Here is a 21,690-nt window from a genome sequence, read left to right on the forward strand (position 1 = left end):
AAGAAGCAAATTTAAGTTCTAGAATACAGCAATCCTGCAACTAAAATGTGCAACACCTTACTATAGACAATTAAAAGCAAATGCTTTAAAGTTTTAGAGTCCAACTTTTAGTACTAACCCAGCTGTTGCAAAATACTTGTAACACACACTACATTTGAAAAAGGCCAAACAGCCCACCTTTAGATTTGCTTAGTATTTATTTAGATTAATTAGCTATGTTTTAAAAGACTGAATTATGCAAAAATTATCCAGCAATGCAAACTAGCTATAAAATAAAACTGTTTTACTCACTTCATACTGACAGTCTGGGGAAGAGTAGATGTTTAACTCTGGAAGGCTGCTGTCACTGTGGGGCTGAGCAATGTGCAGTTTGGCAGAAATCTCAGCAAGAGATGGAACTCTGAAACAGCAACTTACATGGTCACTGCTGTCCTTATGACCAAACAGAAAAACCAAAGGTGTCTCAGTCCTCAACAAGTGCACATAAATCAGATCTACCACACCAAGTGTCACCTCAAGCTGTGAGCAAAATGGTGTAAGGAACTTGTTCATCCTGTCACAAAGAACTGTGTAACATCCTCAGTTCCCTCTCCTCTGAGCTATCCTGGGATTTGGCACTAAGGAAAGCAGACAAGTTTAGGGAACACATAGAGCATGCAAGTATGCTGAGTGCCAGGAAGGGACAGAACATATCCTCAGGAATATAATTCAGTTTCCTGAAAGTATTATGCTGCTGGAAAACACAGGGGGCTGGGAATTGTGAGGTATCCTTAAGACTTCTAAAATAAACTAGAAATACAGTTTTCCTACCATCTAAAACTAAGTCAAGTGTTCAACTTCATAAGTGACAAATATATTTCAAGCTGTATAATTTGATTTTGTCAGGACTATGCTGCTGAAGCAAACATAGGGCTGCTGTAATCCAAACCCTGGCTTCCAGGAGGAAGCCAGCATCCAGAGCAGCCACTGTTCTCCACTCATGAGAAGGTCAATGATAATCCTGAGAATTTCAGACCAGCATATCTGACTTCTTTTACAAGAAAATTAGTGAGAACTATTAAGCAAACAATTAGTAGGTATCCTTATTCTAGGAAAAGTCAAAACAACTGTGTCAACAAGGGCAGAAAGGTAAATGAGGAAAAGATGCAGAAGCCAAACACTTAAGACCGGAGAAACTGTCTCACATCAGAAATACTACCACAACACGATGCAAATATTCTTTAAAAACATATTAACAAGTCATTAATTGTTAAAGTCCTTACTTTGCTACAGTTATTGAGTCTTCATATGACCAGGGGATATGAAGTCTATAAACACTTGGTTTTCTTTCTGAAATGGAACAGCATTAAAAAATATAAACTTAACTACGAACAACATGTGGCAACTGTCTCTAAAAACTCCAGGGCCAGTAAAACAAAGGTGGCACACAGATCACTACACAGAATCTCTGGGCTTGCAGTTACATTGCCATTGACACTGCAATGCAGATCAGAGCAGTGAGCAGCAAACAAAAATGACACGGTTAAACTCAGGCTGTTACAGAAAAAGACAGTGAGACATCAATGTTCAAAAGAAGAACAGTTTTGAGAAGAGTTCTGCTTTACAATATGAAACAAAACCTCAGTCTAATGAAATTCATCACTTTGTTTCTTGAGAAAAGCACATTTGCCTAGGATTTTTACAAATGTGAATGTTGAGCTGCATAAGCTTAAACAGGATGTGTTGCTAAAGGATCCTGTTTCAAAAAAAACACTTTCAATATAAGGCAGAATCTTGAAACTGAAATGGAAATTCAACTTCCCTTTGCTGGGAAATAAGAAAAACAAACATTAAAATCCTAATTCCTCATTTTTGTTGATCCATCCTTCTTAAAGGGGGAAGTGAGAGATATCAACAGACACATTTGAACACAGACACATAGCAGCATTGCTAAACTCTATTGCATGAGAACACTTTAGCTCCTACAAATTTTCAACAATTTGTTTTATAAATTTGTACTTTAGAAGACTTCTATTTACCTTTGAGTGACTGGCAGTGACTGTCTATATAAATTTTGAAAGCTTGATATATCTAGAACACAAAAAAATAGAATTCACTCACTTTTCTCCAGACAAACAGTGGTTACATTACCTTAAAAACTTTAGTAGAATTCTTACCTGGCTGAAGTGCTGGAGCTGTACATTGTAAAGTAATCCAGTTGAATTTAAGAGAATTTTGCTTGAAGAAAACCCTGGAAAGGATACAATATTTTCACTTATTAGATACAATTATCTGAGAAGTCACTACATATTCAGATTATTTCTTTTCCAGGAGAATTACATACTTTCATATCTGTTAAACCCCCACATTTCTTATTTCTTTGTTGTTAACAAAAGCAGTGTTAGCTTCAGTGAAAAACAACCCCCAAAAACCTCCTGACCTGATATTTTTAGGCAAATTTATTATCCAAAGGTTAGTTATATTAGTTTTCCATTTTTTCCAAAAGCAATATGCTATACTTACCAAATGAAAAAATGTGTGTTACAGGGAGCTGGACTGTTCTGGAATCCTCTTTGAAGAATTCACAGCCCAAAGTATACTGCAATTGAGGATATTAAAAACAGATCTAAACCAAAGCACAAAACTAGAAAGCCTTTGTACTTGCCAAATTACATTTCCCAAGTGATGTCTCCTCTATCTTTGCTTATTGAACATTGTGCATTGCTAATTTCACTGCAAGATGCTTCTGTCACAACTATCTCAAAGAAGAACATCACACTTGTGCTGTGAATGACTTCTTGGTTCATGGATTAATATACCACAGACTCAGAGACTCTATTTGTGTAACAGAAAGCAATGTCAGCTCTGACCCATCTTACTGGAAATTCCAATTCAGTACTCTGCCATTTCCAGGACTAACTGGAAAGGTCTGCCAGACCCACATGGGTAACACACCAAGCCTCCAAATGTCCTCTTACTGGGATCCTGAGAGCTCTTGCTGCAAAGATATCCATCTCATTTGTGAGAGTCAAACTGGTAAACTCTGCACAACTCGGGCTACTCTGCAACTCAGGCTACTACATCATTTGTGGCTTAAGAACTTGCAGAACTATCTGACCTATGCTTCCCAGAACCCAGGTGTGCTGCCTTCCATTTTCTGTAATCTCTGCTAAGCTGGGTAAGAGAAGTGACTGTTCAAAGGTATGAACATTCAGGAAAACAGTCAGAGGATTAAGAAGAACAAGGAAGATTACCATTAGAATCTCCAACAGGAACTCTAATAACTGATTTGAGAGCCATGGCCTTGTACATGTTTCAAGTGCTGTTCATGCCTTATTGTTTGGTATTTTATCAAAGTGTTTCTGAGCTTACAGAAGCTACTTTCAAACCACACTACACTGTGGGTCTATGGCTTCTCAAAGTAACTCAGCACATATTAAATATGCTTCCTTTTCCTCCTGTCATAGCCCCTGAAAGTTATGAATACACCAAGCAAGGAATTTCTGAATGTGGTATTTTTTTACCTTATTGCCAACTGCAGGTGGCACCTGAATGACAATGTGGGACAAAGAAGGATAGTCCAGGAGTTTCAGCATTACAACCTTAAAAAGAAAGGAAGAAAGAAAAAGAAAGAAGGAAGTAGCAAAGCCATTAATGAACACACCCCTTAGCTTGCCCCTTGCCAGTTCCCAGTTGTTGACCTCTTGTACCCTCTCCTGTGGAATGCAATCTGTCCCAATGCTCCAAACAGAACAGCTCCTTCCTCTATGACTTGCAACGACCTCCTGAAACACCTCTCCCTCCTACAAGTTAGGTCCACACTTACCTTGGTGGTTGGAAGTAACTCAGCTCTCCAGGATAAATCAGCAGCTTCCAGGCTGTAAAAATTCATGCACATTAAAGGATGAGCATATTCATTATGCAGGCCCAGCATTATGGCAGTGGATTAATAAACCAGCTTCTCTCTCTCTCTGAATTAACATTTTAAATTGAGAAGAAATTTGGCTGCACTGCTACCACAGTAATTTATCAAACTGCAGTAATTTCAGATAGTGCAAATCTTATTTGTGCAAAACCAAGCCAAGCAAAGCTCCAACTCTCTCATACAGAAAACCTGCAGCATGTATTAGCCAGGCAGCTCAGACACAAAGAGAAAACTTTTCATCAGCTAAAACTGTACTAGCATTGAAATATTATGCAGTTTTATTAGCATCTGTTAAAAATCAAAAGCACAGATTTTCCTATGGAAATACCTAAAATAGAGAATATAAATAAAAAATGTTGTTAGCTGTTAAAGAGTTTGTAGCAATTCTAAAATGTGTTCACACACTGAACTGCAACACATCCATTTGGTCACCAGGTTTTGATTTTTTGATTACCAGAATACTGCTGTTTCTCTAAACAGTGTTCATGACCTCAGGACAGTCCACAGCCAACCCACAATTGTTAGATGAGGTTTAAGTAGCAGTCCTGAACGAGTAACTTCATCACTTCATGCTGATCAAAGGTTCCACAAAGGAGTCACAGCCAACTTCTTGGATCAGGAAAAAGTAACTGTGGCATTTGACTATCTGCTGGAGGCAAGACTGCCTGTACACCTCAGTGACCCCAGAACAGATAAAAATTTTGCTTGTTCAATTTTGCCTGGAAGCTTTCCCTTATTTGAAGAGTAGAATGAATTTACTTTGAGTCTATTTTACAAGTTTAAGCTAAGACAATGTTTTAAATCTATTTTGTAACTACTGTCATAAAATACAACCACTAAACCACGCGTCCTTCTAAATACTTTTCATATGACAGTAGCAAATTTAAAATAAGAAAGAAAGAGATGCTTTACTCCACTCTTCTGAAGGCTCTGTGTGACATTTGATGTCTTTGTCACAGGGTTCTAAAGAAACAGAATGACAGAATGGGTTGAAAAGGACATTAAAACCCATCTAGTTCCAACAGCTCTGCCATGGACAGGGACACCCTGCACCAGACCAGGTGACTCAGGACCCCATCCAGCCTGGCCTGGAACATCTCTAGGGGTGGGACATCCACAGCCTCGACGGGGGAGCTGCTCCAGTGCCTCACACCTTCACAGTGAACAACTTCTCCCCAATATCCAACCTAAACCTGCCCTGCCAGTTTAAAGCCACTACCCCCTGTTCTGCCACCTCATGCCCTTGTGGAAGGTCCCTCTCCAGCTCTTGCCATGAAGGTCAAAAGCACAGCTCCCTGAAGAGGAATATCACCTATTTTAAGAAAAGCTATTCTTTCCTGTTTTCCTGGTGATATAGAAAGCATGAATTATTTACAATAATGATTTTACTTCCCAATCCCTTCCTACCAAGGATAATTTATACACTTTAAATTCAAACACAGCCTCACAAAACCCATTTGAATAAAGGACAGGAATTGTTCATACTCACCACATTGATGAATTAGTGTTCATGCAGCCATAAATCCAGCTACTTGTGTCCTGTAAAGTCAATACCATAAAATACTCCATTACCTAGGTGTGATTGCATTTATAAATATATTCAAAATACTGATTACTTCAAACAATGCAAGGGTTAAAACTGATGATAATTAAAGGACTGATATCAATCTTGCAATTATAATTGCAAGGACAGAAAGGTGAAGCTTCAGAGTGAATGGTGGGGGTTTCCAGGAACCATTTTACACAACTTCAATTTGCCACCCTTTATATGAGTAAATACAAAGTTAAGCAAACAAGCTTTCATAAATTCTCTTTTAAAAATATCCATCTTACATACGATGTTTAATCTCTTCTAACTAAAAGGAACATCTCAAGGTACTCTTTTAAGCAGTAGAGGAATACTTTAGATATTTAATGCTCTACTGCTCCATCCCTTGAGAATTTAAGTGTTCTGAAGCAACAGCACCATGATGCAGCTCTCAGACATTTGTTTGTTTTGTACCTCCCTCCCCCTCTCAAGCTGTACTGGGCCTGTGTTTCAGACACCATAACAAGGGAAAAGTTATCCTGTCAAAGCACAGCTAAGGTCACAACATACATGCAAACACTGAAGGTGCCACTGAGAAAGTTACAAAAGCACCAAGCACACACAACTGCTGTTCACAGTGGTGGTATGAATGCCATCTTTGCGAGGGGAGGAGTGGCAACAGGGACAGGCAGGATGAAACAGGAAAGCATCTCAATTTTCTTGCCACTAATGTAAATATGTGATTCTGAAAAGTGTATTTATCCATCTTCAGTTTGCCAAGAGATTAAATTCATTCTTGTATAAGTAACTGAAAAAAAATTTGGCTGAATATCTGTGTCTCAAGCTAAAAATACAAGAAATGCACATTATGGTGTTTCCTCTTCATAGGAGACAACTGAGATGGTGCTCATCTGTCTCCCATTCACTTTCTTTGCTTAGTAAAAGATCTCTGCAGCCTTTCAGGCTCACTTAAATTTTATTATGGGAAAGCAAACCTACAAACAGCTTTCCCAAATTAGAAGTATGGCAAAAACACAGCAGCACTAAAAACAACTTCTTCCTTCAAAACCATTGATACAGAACTGCACTAAATCAAAGGACACAGTAATTAGAGCTAACCAGGAGAGTTGGAAAGAAAACATCTGAGGTTCAGGTGGCACTGAAGGTTTCAGATCTTGAATACTAAGTGGGACATGCTAAAACAGGTAGTGCCTCTGACATGCATTAGGCTGTGATTGCAAATGGATGTCAGCAATTTCAACAGCTCATTAATTGTCTTAGGACTGCAGCAAATGGAAATTAAAAATCACATCTTTATAAACAAATGCCAGACATTAAAGAAGTATTTTCTCACCAACATACTATTTTCACAGTAAACATGACTGTATGATTTTCTGTGGCTTGCAAGAGGAAATGAGAAATATTTTCCATCAGAATCCTAAAAAAAAAACCAAAACCAAAAGCTCATTATTAAAATAAAAAACCACAACCCCCTGCCCCAACACAACAACCAAACAAAAATATAAACACACAATGGGGAAAAATATTACTTACATTGTAAACTGAGTAAGTCCATTTTGAGGCTTTGACTGTAATCCAATTGAAAGTTCCTAAAAATAAATATTTCAGTATGCTGCACTGCAGGAACAATTATCCTTTCATCCAAAACCTGGTATTTTACTGATCACCAAGGTCTTATTTCCTATCTATATATGGATATAAACCTTTTGTGCTTTAATCAACACTGAGGATTGCTACTGCTTACAATTACATGCAACAGTTATCATCAGTTACACAGGAAACAATAAAGCCCTAGGATCCTGTTAATAAATACTAATGGCAAAATAAAAACCCCATGGATCTTGAAACAAAATAAAGGCAACAAAACAAATAAACCAAATTATATTCATGTAATTACAGGGTGAGTGATTAATGATGAGGCAACATTAGGAACAGCCCCAATCTTTGTCCCTGTCAGCATTTTAGAAAGCTAATACAGAAACTTGTGCAGAAGAACATCAGCAAAGTAACACAGAAAAAACCAGGAGCAGTTTAAAGATATGCCTGGGAAAAGAGTAAGGCAATAATGAAGACCTCAGATTACAAACAATGCCAATTGTCATGCAAAGAGGTTGTATCTTTCTTCCATTTAAGGAGAGTAACAAATTCATGACAGAAATTCAGCTAAATGTCAAGAGGTCACCATGAATAGGAAGACAGAAACATGAAATTCAATTTAAAAGAAATTTTTCTTATTGCTAAAAACTGACCCAAAAAAGGCAACCCTCCCAAAATATGAGTTTCACAACCTCTCTGGGCACCTGTCCTAGTGTTTGACTACCTTCCTGGTGAAATATTTTTTCCTAATACCTAATTAGAACATCTTTTGTTACAACTCGATTTCTACTGCCTAATTGTAGAAACCTTCTGCTTTCTAATTGTGCTATCACTGTAAACCTCTGACAAAAATCTAACTTCATCTTCTCTCCAATTCTTCATTAGGAAGTTGAAAACAGCAACATGATCCCCCTCAGCATTTTCTTCAGGGTGAAATTCCTCAGTTCACTCAGCCTCCTTCCCCCATTTCCTATGCCTCAGGAACTGCCCATTTGGGTGGTCTTTTGCTCCACACTCATTTCAGAGATGCCAATGCATAAATGCTTTCATGTAAGAGGGTGCCCAAAACTGGACAGCAAAGTACAAGCTACATTGGTACTTCTACAATGTCTTACACTGAGAACATTCCTGACATAAAATGGTTTGTGTAAAACAGTTCAGCCCACTTCAGCAAAATAAAGCTTTGCTCTACAAAAGTTGTGTTTAGTCCTTAAGACTCCATGTAGTCAAAATCTCTCACTTTTAACTCTGCATCCTTAGGAAGGAACTGTAGAAGGAACCCCTCAGTGTTTCACCCTGCCATGTCATGGGGAAAAGTGATTGATGGAGCAGGTCTGAATGTTCAGGATTTCCATGAGCAGAACAAAATCACCATAATGGCTCTGCAACCCCCCTCCAATCCCTCTTGCAACCACTGCAGATAAGACTGCTCTTCTGACATCCAGCAATGCCCAGTTTCTGAGATCTCCTACTGGACAACCTGGTGTAAATATGACTCCTCAGAGTCCGAGCTATAGAAAAGTGACAGATTTTTGCACCTATCCCTGTTAACCAATTTAATACCAAAACCAAATAAACACAGATTGCTTAGGCCTATAACCTGCATATTATTTTAGTTTGCCTGAAGGAGGATAAAGTGTATTCTGAAACTGTTAATGAGAAGATTAACCATTAACAAAGCAGTATCACTGAACCCTATTATAAAGAAAACTGCTGCTCACCTGTGAGGTGTGTAAAAGCTTCAGGATTTTCCTCATACATCTTTGCAGGGTGTCTCACAAAGTGGTGATTCAATACAGACATTCTCTTCTTTGGATCCTCAGTTATCTAAAACAAAAGCACATTATCAATTTTTACCAATGTGTGTGATTTAAGATCACCTCATGATCACAGCTAGCAATGCAGTTTTGTGGGGGGAAGGCAGCAGAGATTGTTAGAACTCATTGAGCCCCTTCTCTTCTGAATGCAATACTCGGAAGTGCCACCAACAGTCAATCACTGCAATACAGAAAATCTACACATTACTGAGCACAGCCAAAACTTTCAGGAGTTTTATATTCTCACCTACTCATAACCCAGGAAACCATTCCATTAAACTTTCTTTATAGGCACACATGCATTCTTCCTGAAATGAAACTCAGGCCAGAGCTTAAGAAAAATTCTCACATTTAGGCTAATCTGAGCTCTCATATCCAGCTGTATTGCCACACTGGGATTCACTTTTGTTTGGATTTTGGCTGGGATTTTTGGTTTTTTGATTGGTTTGGTTTTGCTTTTTCCAAATAAGCCTTCCAGGACTAATTTTTATCTATTCCACTTTCCAAAACTGTGGCCATTCAACTGATTTCTGAAAAGTTTTACTCTCTAGCACAGACAGTGCTGCAGAACAACTGTACTGCTCTTTTTGACTCTCAAAATCACACAATAAAATAAATACACATGAAAAACTAGAGGAATCTGTCCCAAACAGCCTCAGAAGGAACACCTGAAATCCTTCCTCTTCTGTCTTGGGCTCTGCACTTATGTACACATTAGAGGTCAAATTCACAGCTACAGATCCAACAAAATTTGTTTATCCTGGTGCAAGGTCAACTGAACCTGCTGCTTTGTGGAAGAAATGTTCAGCCCACAGCTCAGCTATAAAGCATCAAGCAGTCAATAATGAAAACTGAGCTAACACTTTATTTCTGACTCTTTGGTTAAACAACACAAAGGGATTTCTCAGTTACTGGTACAAAATGGGAACTTCTCAGCGTGACGTAGAATAATCAAGAAAGAGCTTTCTGTGAAAGAGGGAGATATCTCTCCTGATTAAACATTCTGGGATGGAAGAAGAAAGTCTGATGGGTAAAGATACAGAGATCACATATACAGACCTGCCTTGTGTTTTCATCTATGAGATCAAAAAAAGCTCTAATGGTAGCCAGGATCAGTTCTTTGCACCTAGAAGACAGAATAAGGAAAATTAAATCTAGAAAGGTAAGATCCAGGGTGTTAAAGTTGGTCAGAAGAGACTTCACCATAACAATAAAGTGAAGGTAAATTATGGTAGAAAGTGCTAACAGTGGAGAAGAGAGCTTTGCACAGTGAGTCAATGAACCTTTGTTCCATTCTCTTACCACACTATGGAGAGATGGTCAGTTGAGGCCCAAGCTCTAGGCACAGCTGAGCTCTGTTCGGGGGAAGAAAACCATTAAGCTTTTGTTAGTACTCAATTCTAAAATTATATGGAAAATTTTCCCCTCATTTAAACATATTTGCACAATTATTAAAAAGAACAGCCCTTATCTTAAGAGTTTCAGAGCTTAGGGTGCAGCAGAATGACTTCTTCAGTCACCCATCTTGCAAGCACTGAGGCACGTGCAAGATGGAAATGATAAAACAAAATTAGAAAACTATCTGTGTTAGATAGCAGAGACCAGGGGTGAAAGGGCAGAAAATGGAGAGGAGGAAACTTACCAAAAATTTCTTCAAAGACTGCTTCTATGACTAATCTTACTATTTTAATACCTGATCCTGGCACATGAGCATAGCAGCACGCCAATGAAAGCTGTTCTTGAGAAACCAAGGGCATCCTCAACAGCAAGAACCATCAGAGCACCACAAAGAAAGGCTGGTCAGTCTGAAGCTATTACTTGCTTTAAATGGATTTCATATGTTACATTTTAGGGACTAACACTTTCTAAAAAACCTCCCACAAATGGAGCTCATCAACCTATTGCTCAACATGAATCAAATAAACTATGAACTATTAATGCATCATTGGGAAGTAAAAACCAAACTGAACAATAGCAACCACAAGACAACCTCCAAAACAAACCAAACAAAAACCAGAAAGAACTGGTACCACTACTCAGGAAATCTCATGCAAAATTCTGGTCACCAACACTCAAGAGAAATGAAAGTAGAGCAGATGCAGAGAAGGGTTACTAGGACAAAGGGAATGCAGAGTTAATCCTCTTAGCCTAGCAGGATCTGAGCTGAGCCTATTTATAGACAGCTTTCTGTACAACACACAGGGAGGTAAACACCAAGGGAATGGCAGCTATTTCATATAGCACTTTAAGCAGATGTCAGAAGAAAGGCATTTAAAAACTGGCTTCTGCAGTAAATGGAAGTTGGAAATTACAAGTTTTCCTCTTCCTTGTGTTTTCCAGACTCTCCACTGTCCATGTAGGGAACAAGTTGATGGAGAGGGGATGGAACAACAAACCTAACTACTTCCTGATGACCCTTGATTAATTTTGAAAGCACAGATGCCTCAAAAAGCAGAAAATTTGACTTGATGATCCTCTACATCCTTTCAATTCCTAAATTCTTTGAAAAACAACAAATACAAAAAGAAGGTGCTATGCCAGAGCTCTCTTTTATAATAGAACATTCTACTTCTATACTACACATTCGCCTTTCTCCACATACACATCTCTTGCAAAAACACAGGGAAATAAAACCTGAGTTCTGGAACTGAAGAAGTGCAAGCAGGTGGTAAAAAGAAACAGTACCAAGTTATAGATGATTCCAATCAGTGCCACACATATTCCTCCAGTGAATGGCTCATTTAGACTACATCAACTATTCTTGATTCTATAACCATACAGTATCCATCTAGCGTTTGAACATGCAGTATTTTCATATTTATTGACACTATGCTGCCCATATAGCACTGATACATGCATTACATTAATAACTATCTAACACAGTTCCATGCAAAACCAAAAAAAAAACAGTTTGCTTTTTTACCACAACAGATAAGGCACTGTCATGTTGACTCAATCTTGGTAGAAAAGCCAGTCCTGAACGAACTTGGTAATCTCTGAATCCTCCCGCCACAGAAAGGGTAGTTAAATTTCTTAAATCTTGGGCCTTTAGAATCCAATGATTGTTTACAGCTGTATAAAAATCTATAAAATATATTAAAATCAATCATCATTTTCCCATAAGGCTATTTGATATAAAAAAAAGAGCTATATAAACATTAACTAAGAGTTTCTGTAAGCCCCCTAGGAGACATTTGAGCTCTGATTATCACTTTTGATTCATGTAAGAGAGGAAAATTATTGTTTTAACCCAAAGAGGTAGCAGTTAGGAAAGATACATTTTCTTTATCAGCTGAGCACATATATTGTTAGAGTAGCAATCCACACGTTTATTTGAAGGACAGACACAGATTTACTTGAAGTCCAGAAACAGTCAGTAAGGATTAAACATTGCTCTGAAGTCAATTGTAGGATGGAGAATTAATACAAGCACAATAAATCAAATGCAGCAGCTAAAGATAATTCATTCCTCTTGGGTGTCACAGAGAACAATGAAAATTAATGTCTGTTCCCTTTCCTTCACCAATTCCCTCAGTATCTCCATGTAGCAGCACAAATACCACAAAACACATATTTAATCAGTATAGTTTAATCAAATCTAGCTTTTCAGGAAGTGTATAGTACACGTGTAATGATTATACTTCATTTTTATGCCACACTTATTTAGGTGAGAGAAGATATGATCTTTTTTGTAAATATTTAAAATATGTAATTACATCTATATTTATATTCTCACTTGTACAACCTTTGGGTATGAAAATCATTAAATTTATCACCTTTTACAGAACTAACACTATCTCATCCAATAAAGATAAAGGTCATTACAGAGGTCAAGTTTCAAAAGAGGAGAAAAAAGAGAAAGAAAATACGTCATTCACTGGAAAGCTTACAAATTTAGTAACATGCCCTGCAACTTATTAAATTACAGATTATTGAGAGCTCCAGGCATTACACAGAAACTCAAGTCCACATAATCCATTCTATATGACACCTGACTTTCTCTGAGCATCCTGGCACCCTCAACTACCTGAGTAACAAAGGAACAGATTGATTACAGTAAATAAAGCAGCACATTTTGCTGTTGATTTGCAACAATCTCCCCACCACAGCTTGAGAGGATCAATAAATAAATACCATATGGTTAGACAAATGCAATACTCACCAGTAAGATATTTGTCCAAAGGCATTACAGGTGCAACATGAGGTGTGGCTTGTGTAATGAGCAGGTTTATGAGTTCAGGCTTAAAATTCTTCAGAGTGAGCAATGCTCTTGCAACAAGACCACCCATGGAATGCCCAACTATTGCCACACTGCTCGGGGCAAATTCCTGATCCTTCAGCAAAGAGCAATCAGACACATCAGAAACAGATCTGACATTGAACTGTTCTTATTTTCTTATCAGCTGTAGATTGCCCCCCCACTCCAATTAACTTATGGTCTTCAAGGACAACATGAATTAGCATCAACTTAACAAGCTCACAAATTCAATAAAAATGTCCTGGCTATCTCATGAAAATGTGCTTAATATGAATTATCCAGCTCAAAAGGAAATACTGTGTAGCCTGTGTAAGCTTAGTAAACTTAAGCTGATTTTAATTTCTGAAGTTTTTAGGAACAGAGGACATCAAAGAACTTTCCCAGAGAAAACTTGATGTAAGGCAATGCTATAGGAATATTTTAGTAAACTACAAATATTTACATCTCTACTAGAAAAAGACATCCATTGTGCACAGAAGTAGTTATTTGGAAACACAACACAGAACCTCCTCAAAACTCTGGGATTGTCACATACTAAAAATGCGTTAAAGTAATGCTCTATTGCATTATTATCACCTTCAAAAAGTCTCCCTCCCCTACTCCTCAGTTTTGCAGCAGGAAGGGCAGCCCAGAATTCCATTCCCAAAGGGAAGTGCACTACTCAGCACATGGCACTACTTACCTTGTACAGCTTAAGGATTACTTTGATGCACTCATGCACAAACTTGGTCTGTCGTTGCAGGCTGCCACCATACAATGCAACCAACTCCTCATTAAAGTTGACACTGAAGAAATTAAAATGATACTTGAAGTCAACATCTTCTGCTTTTCTAAGTGCAATGGAGCCAAGAGAACGTACTAGAAAAAGAAATCACAGCAATTAGTCCAACAGTCATTGCTTAGCATCACTTTAGCAGAAAAACACTGAAATACATAATCAATTAGGAAACAAATACATTAAATCCATTGTTCACCTCAAGTCATTTATAAAAGACATTGTAAACCAAACAATTTCTTTTCAGCTTACTGCTGACAACAGAGGTATTTTATGTCAGGAACAAATTTATACAAGGATCATGTTCCTCCACCTTAGGGCTGCTTTTCTCATCTCATTTGCACCTTCTTAGTGCCACCAGAGAAGAAGGCATCCTTGACTCCAACTGTAGAGGCAGTGCTACTGCTAGGATTTCCTAAAACTCCTTTCAAGGCCATCAAGAAGAAAACTCCTTTGAAGGCCATCATCTAAGAAAACATTCCCAAACACCACTAAGATAAGTATGGGGGACTGCAAAACCAAATTCTAAAGGACACTTGTCCACCTAAAACCTCGAGTGAGAAAACGTTCACTTTGCAAGGTCTTGCTTCTGACCTGTCTAACCCTGGCTACTGTTCAATTCAGCCTTTTGTGTGCAGAATTGTCCCCAAGTTTCCATGGAGACAATGCAGGATGGGAACAATAACAGCTGCAAATAACAAGGCATGGTAGTAAAAAATAAGAGAGAAAGTCCCAAAAGTGCCTATATAAAATAACAAATGATGGTAATAAAGGTCTGCCCAAATCCAGCACACAAGAACAAGATTCTCCTAGAGTACAGGTTGAAAGAAGAGCAGAACCCTCCTTCTCAGATTGTCTTTTACTCAAAGTCTGAATTTTGTACATTTTACAAATTTCATTTTAGTGCCCATGAAAGATGATTAATTAATATTTCAAAAATGCCTGTAACCACATCAAAAACTCCTGAAGGTGGGTTGTGAGTGAGCCTCTTCTTTCAAGTGAAAGGACAAGAGGAAATGGCCTCAAGTTGCACTAGGAGACATTTATACTGGATCCTCAGAAATGTTTCTTCCCCAAAAGGGTGGTCAGACATTGCTGCCCAAGGTGGAGTTGCCATCCCTGGAGTCATTCAAAACCTGTGCAGATGTGGCACTCAGGGACATGGCTTAGAGGTGGGCTTGGCTGGATTAATGCTGGCATTCCATGATGTTAAAGGCCCTTTCCAACCTAAATGGTTCTATGAAGATAACAAGGCCAGCAAAGGCAGCAGTAGCCCCTGTCTTCATTGTTTAACAAATATGAATATATTTTAAACAACTAAGAAAATTACAATAGCAACACCTTCTCTGCTCTTCTAGGCATCAAAATAAAACTGTGTCATCTCACAATAAATTCTGAACAAAGTAAGAATTAATATGAATTAATTTTAACAAAAGTTTTCCAAAATGCACAGATGATGTATTGCCAGTCTCCCTAAATCCATTCCAAAAAGAACATTACTAAAATATTTATTGTTCCTATAGCATGTAGTACTTCTACTCACCTAGTAAGTTTGTTTTTCAGATATTTCCTTTTGATTCCTAAAATGCCCTGAGAGTACCATTCTATTTCCTGCATAGTGATGTACTGCCCTGTGTTTAGAGACAGCATTAATTCACAGATTTGCAATATTTGATGCACAATCACTAAAGTCCATATGGCACCTCTCATAATCATTATGTTTGTAATCTTCTTTGGATGCTATTGTGCCTGGAAGTCTCTATGGCTTTTCTGAAAGTACTAATTGGTAAAATATTTTACACTGTTATAAGCTAAGCAAGTACATTATCAAAAAACTCCAGCTCTCTAAAGGTTCTCTGAAATCAGGTAATTTAATCATCAAGTTTAGTGCTAATATAAGGAAAAATTATCACAGTAAGAAATCAGGGCTCAGACCATGCTGGTTTTCCCCCCCCACACACATCCATTTTCTAACACCATGAGAGTGTTATTTACTGTTTCAAAGCACATTTTAGGGAACAAAAATAACAGTCTGACAAACCCAGACTGGAAGGAATAGCAGGTACCAAAGTAAACATTGAAACACAAAACTTCATGTACCATTAGCTTTGGTATTCAGAAAACTAAAAATGCTTTAAAATGATTAATGCTTTTCATTTGGAGTCTAGAAATTTAACAGGGAAAACAAAAGAGGTTGTGTGTAAAGTGGGAAGCCAATGTTAAGGAAAAAACAGCACAATATAAAGATGTAGGGAATAATGAAACTAGAGGGCAAGCTTAGATGAATTTCTATAGCATGTAATTCCTTTACATCACAGACAACAGATGGTTCAGTTTCTCCTAATCAAATTCAGGTCATGTTTTATTTGGCACTAACTGCACTAAACATGGTTCAAATCAAAACCAACTAGATGTTTGCAATCAAAAGTACAGCAAGGGTGCAGTGCTGCCAGAGCATGAACTGCATAAACTGTACTGTTTGTGGCTTTCAAAAGCCTTGCTGCTCCAGAGAAATATTACAGCTTAGCCATTCCACTGATTTCAAACAAAAAACATGTAACTTGACTGTTTGGAATTAAACAGACTAATATGATCAACCATTATGACTCTGTCTGATATTATTTCAAACAGAAAACTACCAAATGCACAAATCTGAGAGCTTTTTTGTATCAAAGCTATAACTCAGCTAAACACTTACCTTGTTTGTAACTGCCAGCATTCCCAGGCAGAAAGAGAACTGGAATTCCTGTCAATAGGAGATTTTTGTTTTCTTCAGCATAGTTCCCTTCCCCATAGAGATACAGCTCATATGCTGGGTATCGTCTGGCTGTTTTCTTGGGTAATTTTATTTTCTGTGGCAAAAGTTAAAAAGAAAACAAGGACCTTATTTATAGAGTTACAAACAGGAAAATACAGTGGCTATCCAGCCATTTAAATCATCTGGCACATGTGATTTTATTTTTATGGCTGAAGAAATCAGCCATAAAAATATTCTTTACAGTCTAAAGAATGCAGAATGAAAAACTGGGTTAGGCTTTAAAAAAAAACTAATTCAAAATGGAATATCAAACAAACTGTTTAATAAGTATTATTGGGCATACTGAATGGCTCCAGTTACTCTAAACAATTAGCTTTGAAACAAACTACAAATGAATGCAATTATGTATCTACCAAAGCTGCACATTCCTAAAGTAAATCCAGCCTTATAACACAGGTGGGGGAAAGAAAAAAAAAAAAAAGGCATGTCGAAACCCCAGCAATTCTCCCAGGAGAGGAGCAGATGAGAGCAGAAACTGGGGCACAAGAGTGATGCTAACTATTCCTGCTGCACTGGAATGGCTCTGGAACCCTTCCCAAGGCCATGGATCCCAGCACAAGGATCCAAGAGTCACACCTGGAGAGCAGTGGGATGTGGGTACCACCTGCTAGCTCAGGGTAACTGCAGCTCTGGTGGGAATTCTCTCAGCTGGTTTTACAGAGATGTCACCTGCAGTGGAGTTTAACCAACAGCAGTTACCACCTCAAACAGCTCAGCAGGAAAAACAAACCCCTGGTCCCCTGAGGCTTTTTCTGTTTCCTCTCCAGAGCTGGGTCTGTGGTCTGACAAAGTGCCTGGCTCTGGAACAGCTCAAGGTCCAACGTCCATGTCAGCTGTCTGTCAACAACAAGTAACCCCCTAACCTAGCACACATCTGATTCACAGGATTAGGATCCCCAAAGAGAAAAGAACAAAATCTCTCTGATCCCAAGGGCTAGGTGACGATTAATCTCACACCAGTAAGTCAATCTCTTCGAGTCATACGCCACTGTCTTAATTAAATGTGTTCTTGTTTACTACTGCCTTGGTTTAACACCTGCATAGAGGCTGGTTGGTTTATAATTCTGAGTTTCTAAGATACAGATTTTTTAAAATTTTTATGAGTGCAAATACACTCATTCCAGTGTTTGATTATTTATGTTACAACTATGTAACAATTGGGAGAAAAATAATACAAAGACACATGAATTAAGGTGTAATTTCTATTTTAAGGAAACATTTTTACAGAACAAGGTCAAGACTAAACTCAGTTTTGTATCAGAAATCTCCTGTAGAGTCTCTCTCAATTGCTTCGCTGAAATAGAAGCATCTTTAATTCAAATCATTTATTGTTTTCTCTCAGCTGCATCTACCATAAAGGTGATTTAGCTTTAATTCGATGCCCCCACACTCCTTCCCTTCCCCTGTTCTTGTCTATCTCTGCTCAGCTAATGACTGTTTTCTCCCACCTTGGCCTTCAAAATTTTTGGTATATTGGTTATTTGTAAACTATTTAAATTATGTTTTTTATGAATATAGATTAAAAATATCTATTCTATGAGATGTATCTATGTGTGCATATTATTTACATTTTTTTAATATCTTGATTCATTAACACAGTGTGAGACTTTGAGTTCAATTCTTTCACTGAGAAGAAGAAAATTTAAGCTTCATTCAGGGCTTATCTTCAGATCATCCTTTGATCTTTTCCCTTTCTTCATCATCCTGCCTTTCCAGCTTCACTCACCTCACTGTCCCATTCTCGTTCCTTTCTGCTGCTCCTTTTGGAGAGGCTTTCAAAATTATGTGAAAAAAACTTTCAGCAGTTCCCATTACTAAACTCAGAGTGTCAGCAAGATGTGCTTATATGACTTCCTGACAGATCAAATCAACTGTTCATCCACAGAAACTTCCCGGTTCATTGTCTTTTCAAAAACTTTTACAGAACATAAAATTAACATGCTGTTCTTCCTTGGGGCATTGTCAAACACAAAAACCCACAAAACCCATGAGAATTGTGCTGTCAAAATACCGTGGGGTTGGGGGATTTTTTGGTAAATCACAGTTTTTAAATATTATAACAAAGTGGCAATGTATAACTCCAAAGAAAAAGAGACATTCATGTTCCATGACAGTGGGTTTAAACTGTGAATTCCCAAGACATTGCTTATGCAATCAGTTGTAGCAAGCTACAGCAGCTTTTTACAACGTCAGTGCAGGCTTGGTTTTTCACCCTGGTTCTGTAAGAAATTAGAAATCCTCATTACTAACTTCTGAGTCTCTTGCCAAGTACAGCTCAACAGGGCAAGGGCAGGTTAAATTCAAACACTGCAGTTCTAAAACTCATGCAAAAAAAGATGATCAATTACTAGGCTGACTGGGAGCTAACTCACCCTGATGGGCACAAAAAAATTAATCTTCTTGTTTAATTGCTCAAGCAGTTATTTGTTTTGTAACGTGACACCAATCCAGAAGCAAGCGCAGGTACCTCCCACCGAAACTCCCACCCTGGGGTTTCCTAGCGAAGGCAGCACCACACACACAGCAGACACCAATAATAAAAAGCTACTTGTAAAGTACAATACCTTAGCAAACCCAAATGAATTCACAGTCTGCCCCCCAGCCCAAAGTACTGTTTTCTGCATGGCAAAAGTGATTACACAGGAAGCAGAAATTCCAGAGGGCAATACAGCCAGCTGTGACTTGCATCTCCTGCATGGAACCACTGCTCACCTTTAAGCCTTGCACCCCGCCTGAAGATGCCCGAGTTTAAGCCCTTACATAATGAGTAAACACAAAAGATGTGGTGGCAGACAAGAGTTTCAGGCACCCGCCAATACCGTCACACGGGTTTTGCCAGTAACTTTCTGTTGGTTGGCTTCAAGCTGAAGTAGGTTCTGGCTGCCAGGAGATCTCAAAACTTGCTGTGCAGTATTTAAGTACTTGTAACTGCTTAAACGAATTTGTTCTACAGCACTGACAAAACAATCCCTATAGCCATACCTAATTCCTCTTTTGTAGGCTAAGATGGCTATATCAAGGTTAGGAAATAAAGATTACGACACCCAAAAAATTAACTTTCTGCTTCATTATGAATTTAGACACTGAAGTTTTGCTTTTCATCTTCTTTACTGTGCAAGCCAGCTTGCAACCTGCTTCTGAACTGTGTTATTTAGAAAAATTATTATGTTTCCCAATGTAAATTAGATCTCACATAATGAAAAATGAATGTTCAGAAGTCAACCAGTTATGCTTTTAAGAAGAGAGAAAATGCTGTAGTATTTACTACTATCAAAAAGAGAAATAGTTTTCTAACAACTGCGTGCTGCAGCATTAGCAGCGAACTTACAAATATGCATGTACATCCTTCCATCACTAAACCAGAATAGTGTGTGGAAAATATCAATTCTCTCAAACTGATCCCAGGTTTTCAAAGAGACTTCTACAAGGCTGTTAGCAAAACAAGAGGGACCTCAGAGGTATTTACAAGCTCTCCCGTGTACCTTTTGGGACATGCCACCTCCAAAGTGCTCACCGAGAGGACTTTGCACCACTGTTCACCACCTTGAGAGACACGCTAATAGTCAAAGCTCAGTTCTGCCCTTTTTTGACACACTGGTTACTTCCTACTAAGAAGTGGCGAGAAGGGCCATGAAGTGCAAGGCTCGGCCTCCTGGGCACTGCCAAAGCTGGCACAGGAGCTGGCCCAGCCCCTTTCTCGGCCAACACCCGTGTGAAACCCAACATCCTGGGTTTCACAGAGCCGCTCGGAGCTCCAGGCATCGGCAGCTCGGACCGCGGGCAGGTTTTGCACGGCGGCAGCACGAAGCGCCCCGCAGGGTTACAGGTGGGCGGCTCTGCCACCGCCCTGTCCCCACGAGGGGCACCGCCACACGACGGGGGCACAGCAGCGCGTCCTGCCAGCCCGGCCCCGCTCCGGCCCAGCTGCCCGTGCCCCATTTACCGCCCTCCGCTCCAGCACGGCGGCGAGCCCCGAGTGCGAGGCTGCTCTCCCTGCCCGGGGGAGCGGCGCCTCAGGCTCCCGGCTCCGGGCTCCGGCCGCGGCGGGGCGGGCGGCACCGCCCCGGGAGCGGCAGGTCCCACCTGTTACACCCCGCCGCACTCACCAGGTACTCGGGGTACTCGTACATGTAGGTCATGCTGCACCGGTTCTCCTCGTAGAGGAACATCACGTCCCGCACGCCCAGCAGCACCAGGGCCGCCAGCGCCCCGTAGAAGAGCGCTTCCAGCGCGGGCAGCCGGCGGCCCGCCCGCCCCATGGCGCCCCGCGGAGCGGAGCGCTGCTCCCCGCGCACACAGGCACGGCGGGGCGGGGCGGGAGCGCCGCGCCCGGGAGGCGGAGCGGGAGGGCGGCCGGGCCGGCGCCTCAACCTGGCCGCCGCCGGCGCCAGGGGGCGGCCGCCATGTTGGGGAGGTCGGGCGGCCGCCGGGCCGAGGGGCCCGCCCGCCATGTCGCGGCTGGCGGGGGACGCGTGTCCGCCATGATGGGGAGGGCGCCGCGCCGGGGCCGTGAGGGGGCGCGGCCGCTCGGCCCCGCAGCGCTCGGGCCGGCCCCGGGGCTCAGCCAGCCCCGCCGGAGCCGGCACCTTGCCGAAAATAAACCCGCACACCCGCTTGTCACGGACCCTTTGTTTGTTTGCTTTAATTCGGGTTACTTTTAACACCTTACTATCACTGTCTTGAAGCTGTCTGGTGCATTTTAGTCCCTGTGGGACTGCTGCCCCAGCCAGCAGCAGGGCGGCTGGGGCTCACCAGGGAAAACAGTTAAATGTTTAATGACTGAGAAAAAAACAAATTACTGTGGTGGTTTATTTTGTTCCTCACCTTCCCCGAATCTACAGAGAAAGCAAAATCAGCTTTCTAGGGCAAAGGGTATTTATATATGAGGGAAGTACGAAGTAATTGCATTTTCATATTCACTGCGAAATACTTAAGCCTCCCCGGCTCCCCCAAAAGAAACAAAATTTACTCAG

At 40.0% G+C, this 21,690-nt stretch overlaps 1 protein-coding gene across 2 annotated transcripts in view; it reads right to left on the bottom strand.

The window, feature by feature from the left end:
* PGAP1 (post-GPI attachment to proteins inositol deacylase 1) overlaps window positions 1-21,003 on the bottom strand; it is a 34,589-nt gene extending 13,586 nt beyond the window's left edge. For both annotated transcript variants that reach the window (XM_059475592.1, XM_059475590.1), the window contains exons 1-18: window positions 20,824-21,003; window positions 16,598-16,751; window positions 13,807-13,982; window positions 13,029-13,200; window positions 11,790-11,950; window positions 10,169-10,221; window positions 9,926-9,992; window positions 8,771-8,876; window positions 6,987-7,042; window positions 6,787-6,870; window positions 5,394-5,443; window positions 3,806-3,857; window positions 3,504-3,581; window positions 2,503-2,578; window positions 2,157-2,230; window positions 2,019-2,070; window positions 1,263-1,329; window positions 292-400 (exon numbers count right to left, since the gene is read on the bottom strand). In XM_059475592.1, coding sequence (XP_059331575.1) covers window positions 292-400; window positions 1,263-1,329; window positions 2,019-2,070; window positions 2,157-2,230; window positions 2,503-2,578; window positions 3,504-3,581; window positions 3,806-3,857; window positions 5,394-5,443; window positions 6,787-6,870; window positions 6,987-7,042; window positions 8,771-8,876; window positions 9,926-9,992; window positions 10,169-10,221; window positions 11,790-11,950; window positions 13,029-13,200; window positions 13,807-13,982; window positions 16,598-16,751; window positions 20,824-20,976 — 1,740 coding nt within the window. In that variant the 5' untranslated portion in view covers window positions 20,977-21,003. The remainder of the gene's footprint in view (window positions 1-291; window positions 401-1,262; window positions 1,330-2,018; window positions 2,071-2,156; window positions 2,231-2,502; window positions 2,579-3,503; window positions 3,582-3,805; window positions 3,858-5,393; window positions 5,444-6,786; window positions 6,871-6,986; window positions 7,043-8,770; window positions 8,877-9,925; window positions 9,993-10,168; window positions 10,222-11,789; window positions 11,951-13,028; window positions 13,201-13,806; window positions 13,983-16,597; window positions 16,752-20,823) is intronic.
* Between the last annotated feature and the right edge of the window lie 687 nt (window positions 21,004-21,690).

This window comes from Ammospiza nelsoni, chromosome 7, assembly GCF_027579445.1.
Source record: "Ammospiza nelsoni isolate bAmmNel1 chromosome 7, bAmmNel1.pri, whole genome shotgun sequence".
NCBI classification, from domain to species: Eukaryota; Metazoa; Chordata; class Aves; order Passeriformes; family Passerellidae; genus Ammospiza; species Ammospiza nelsoni.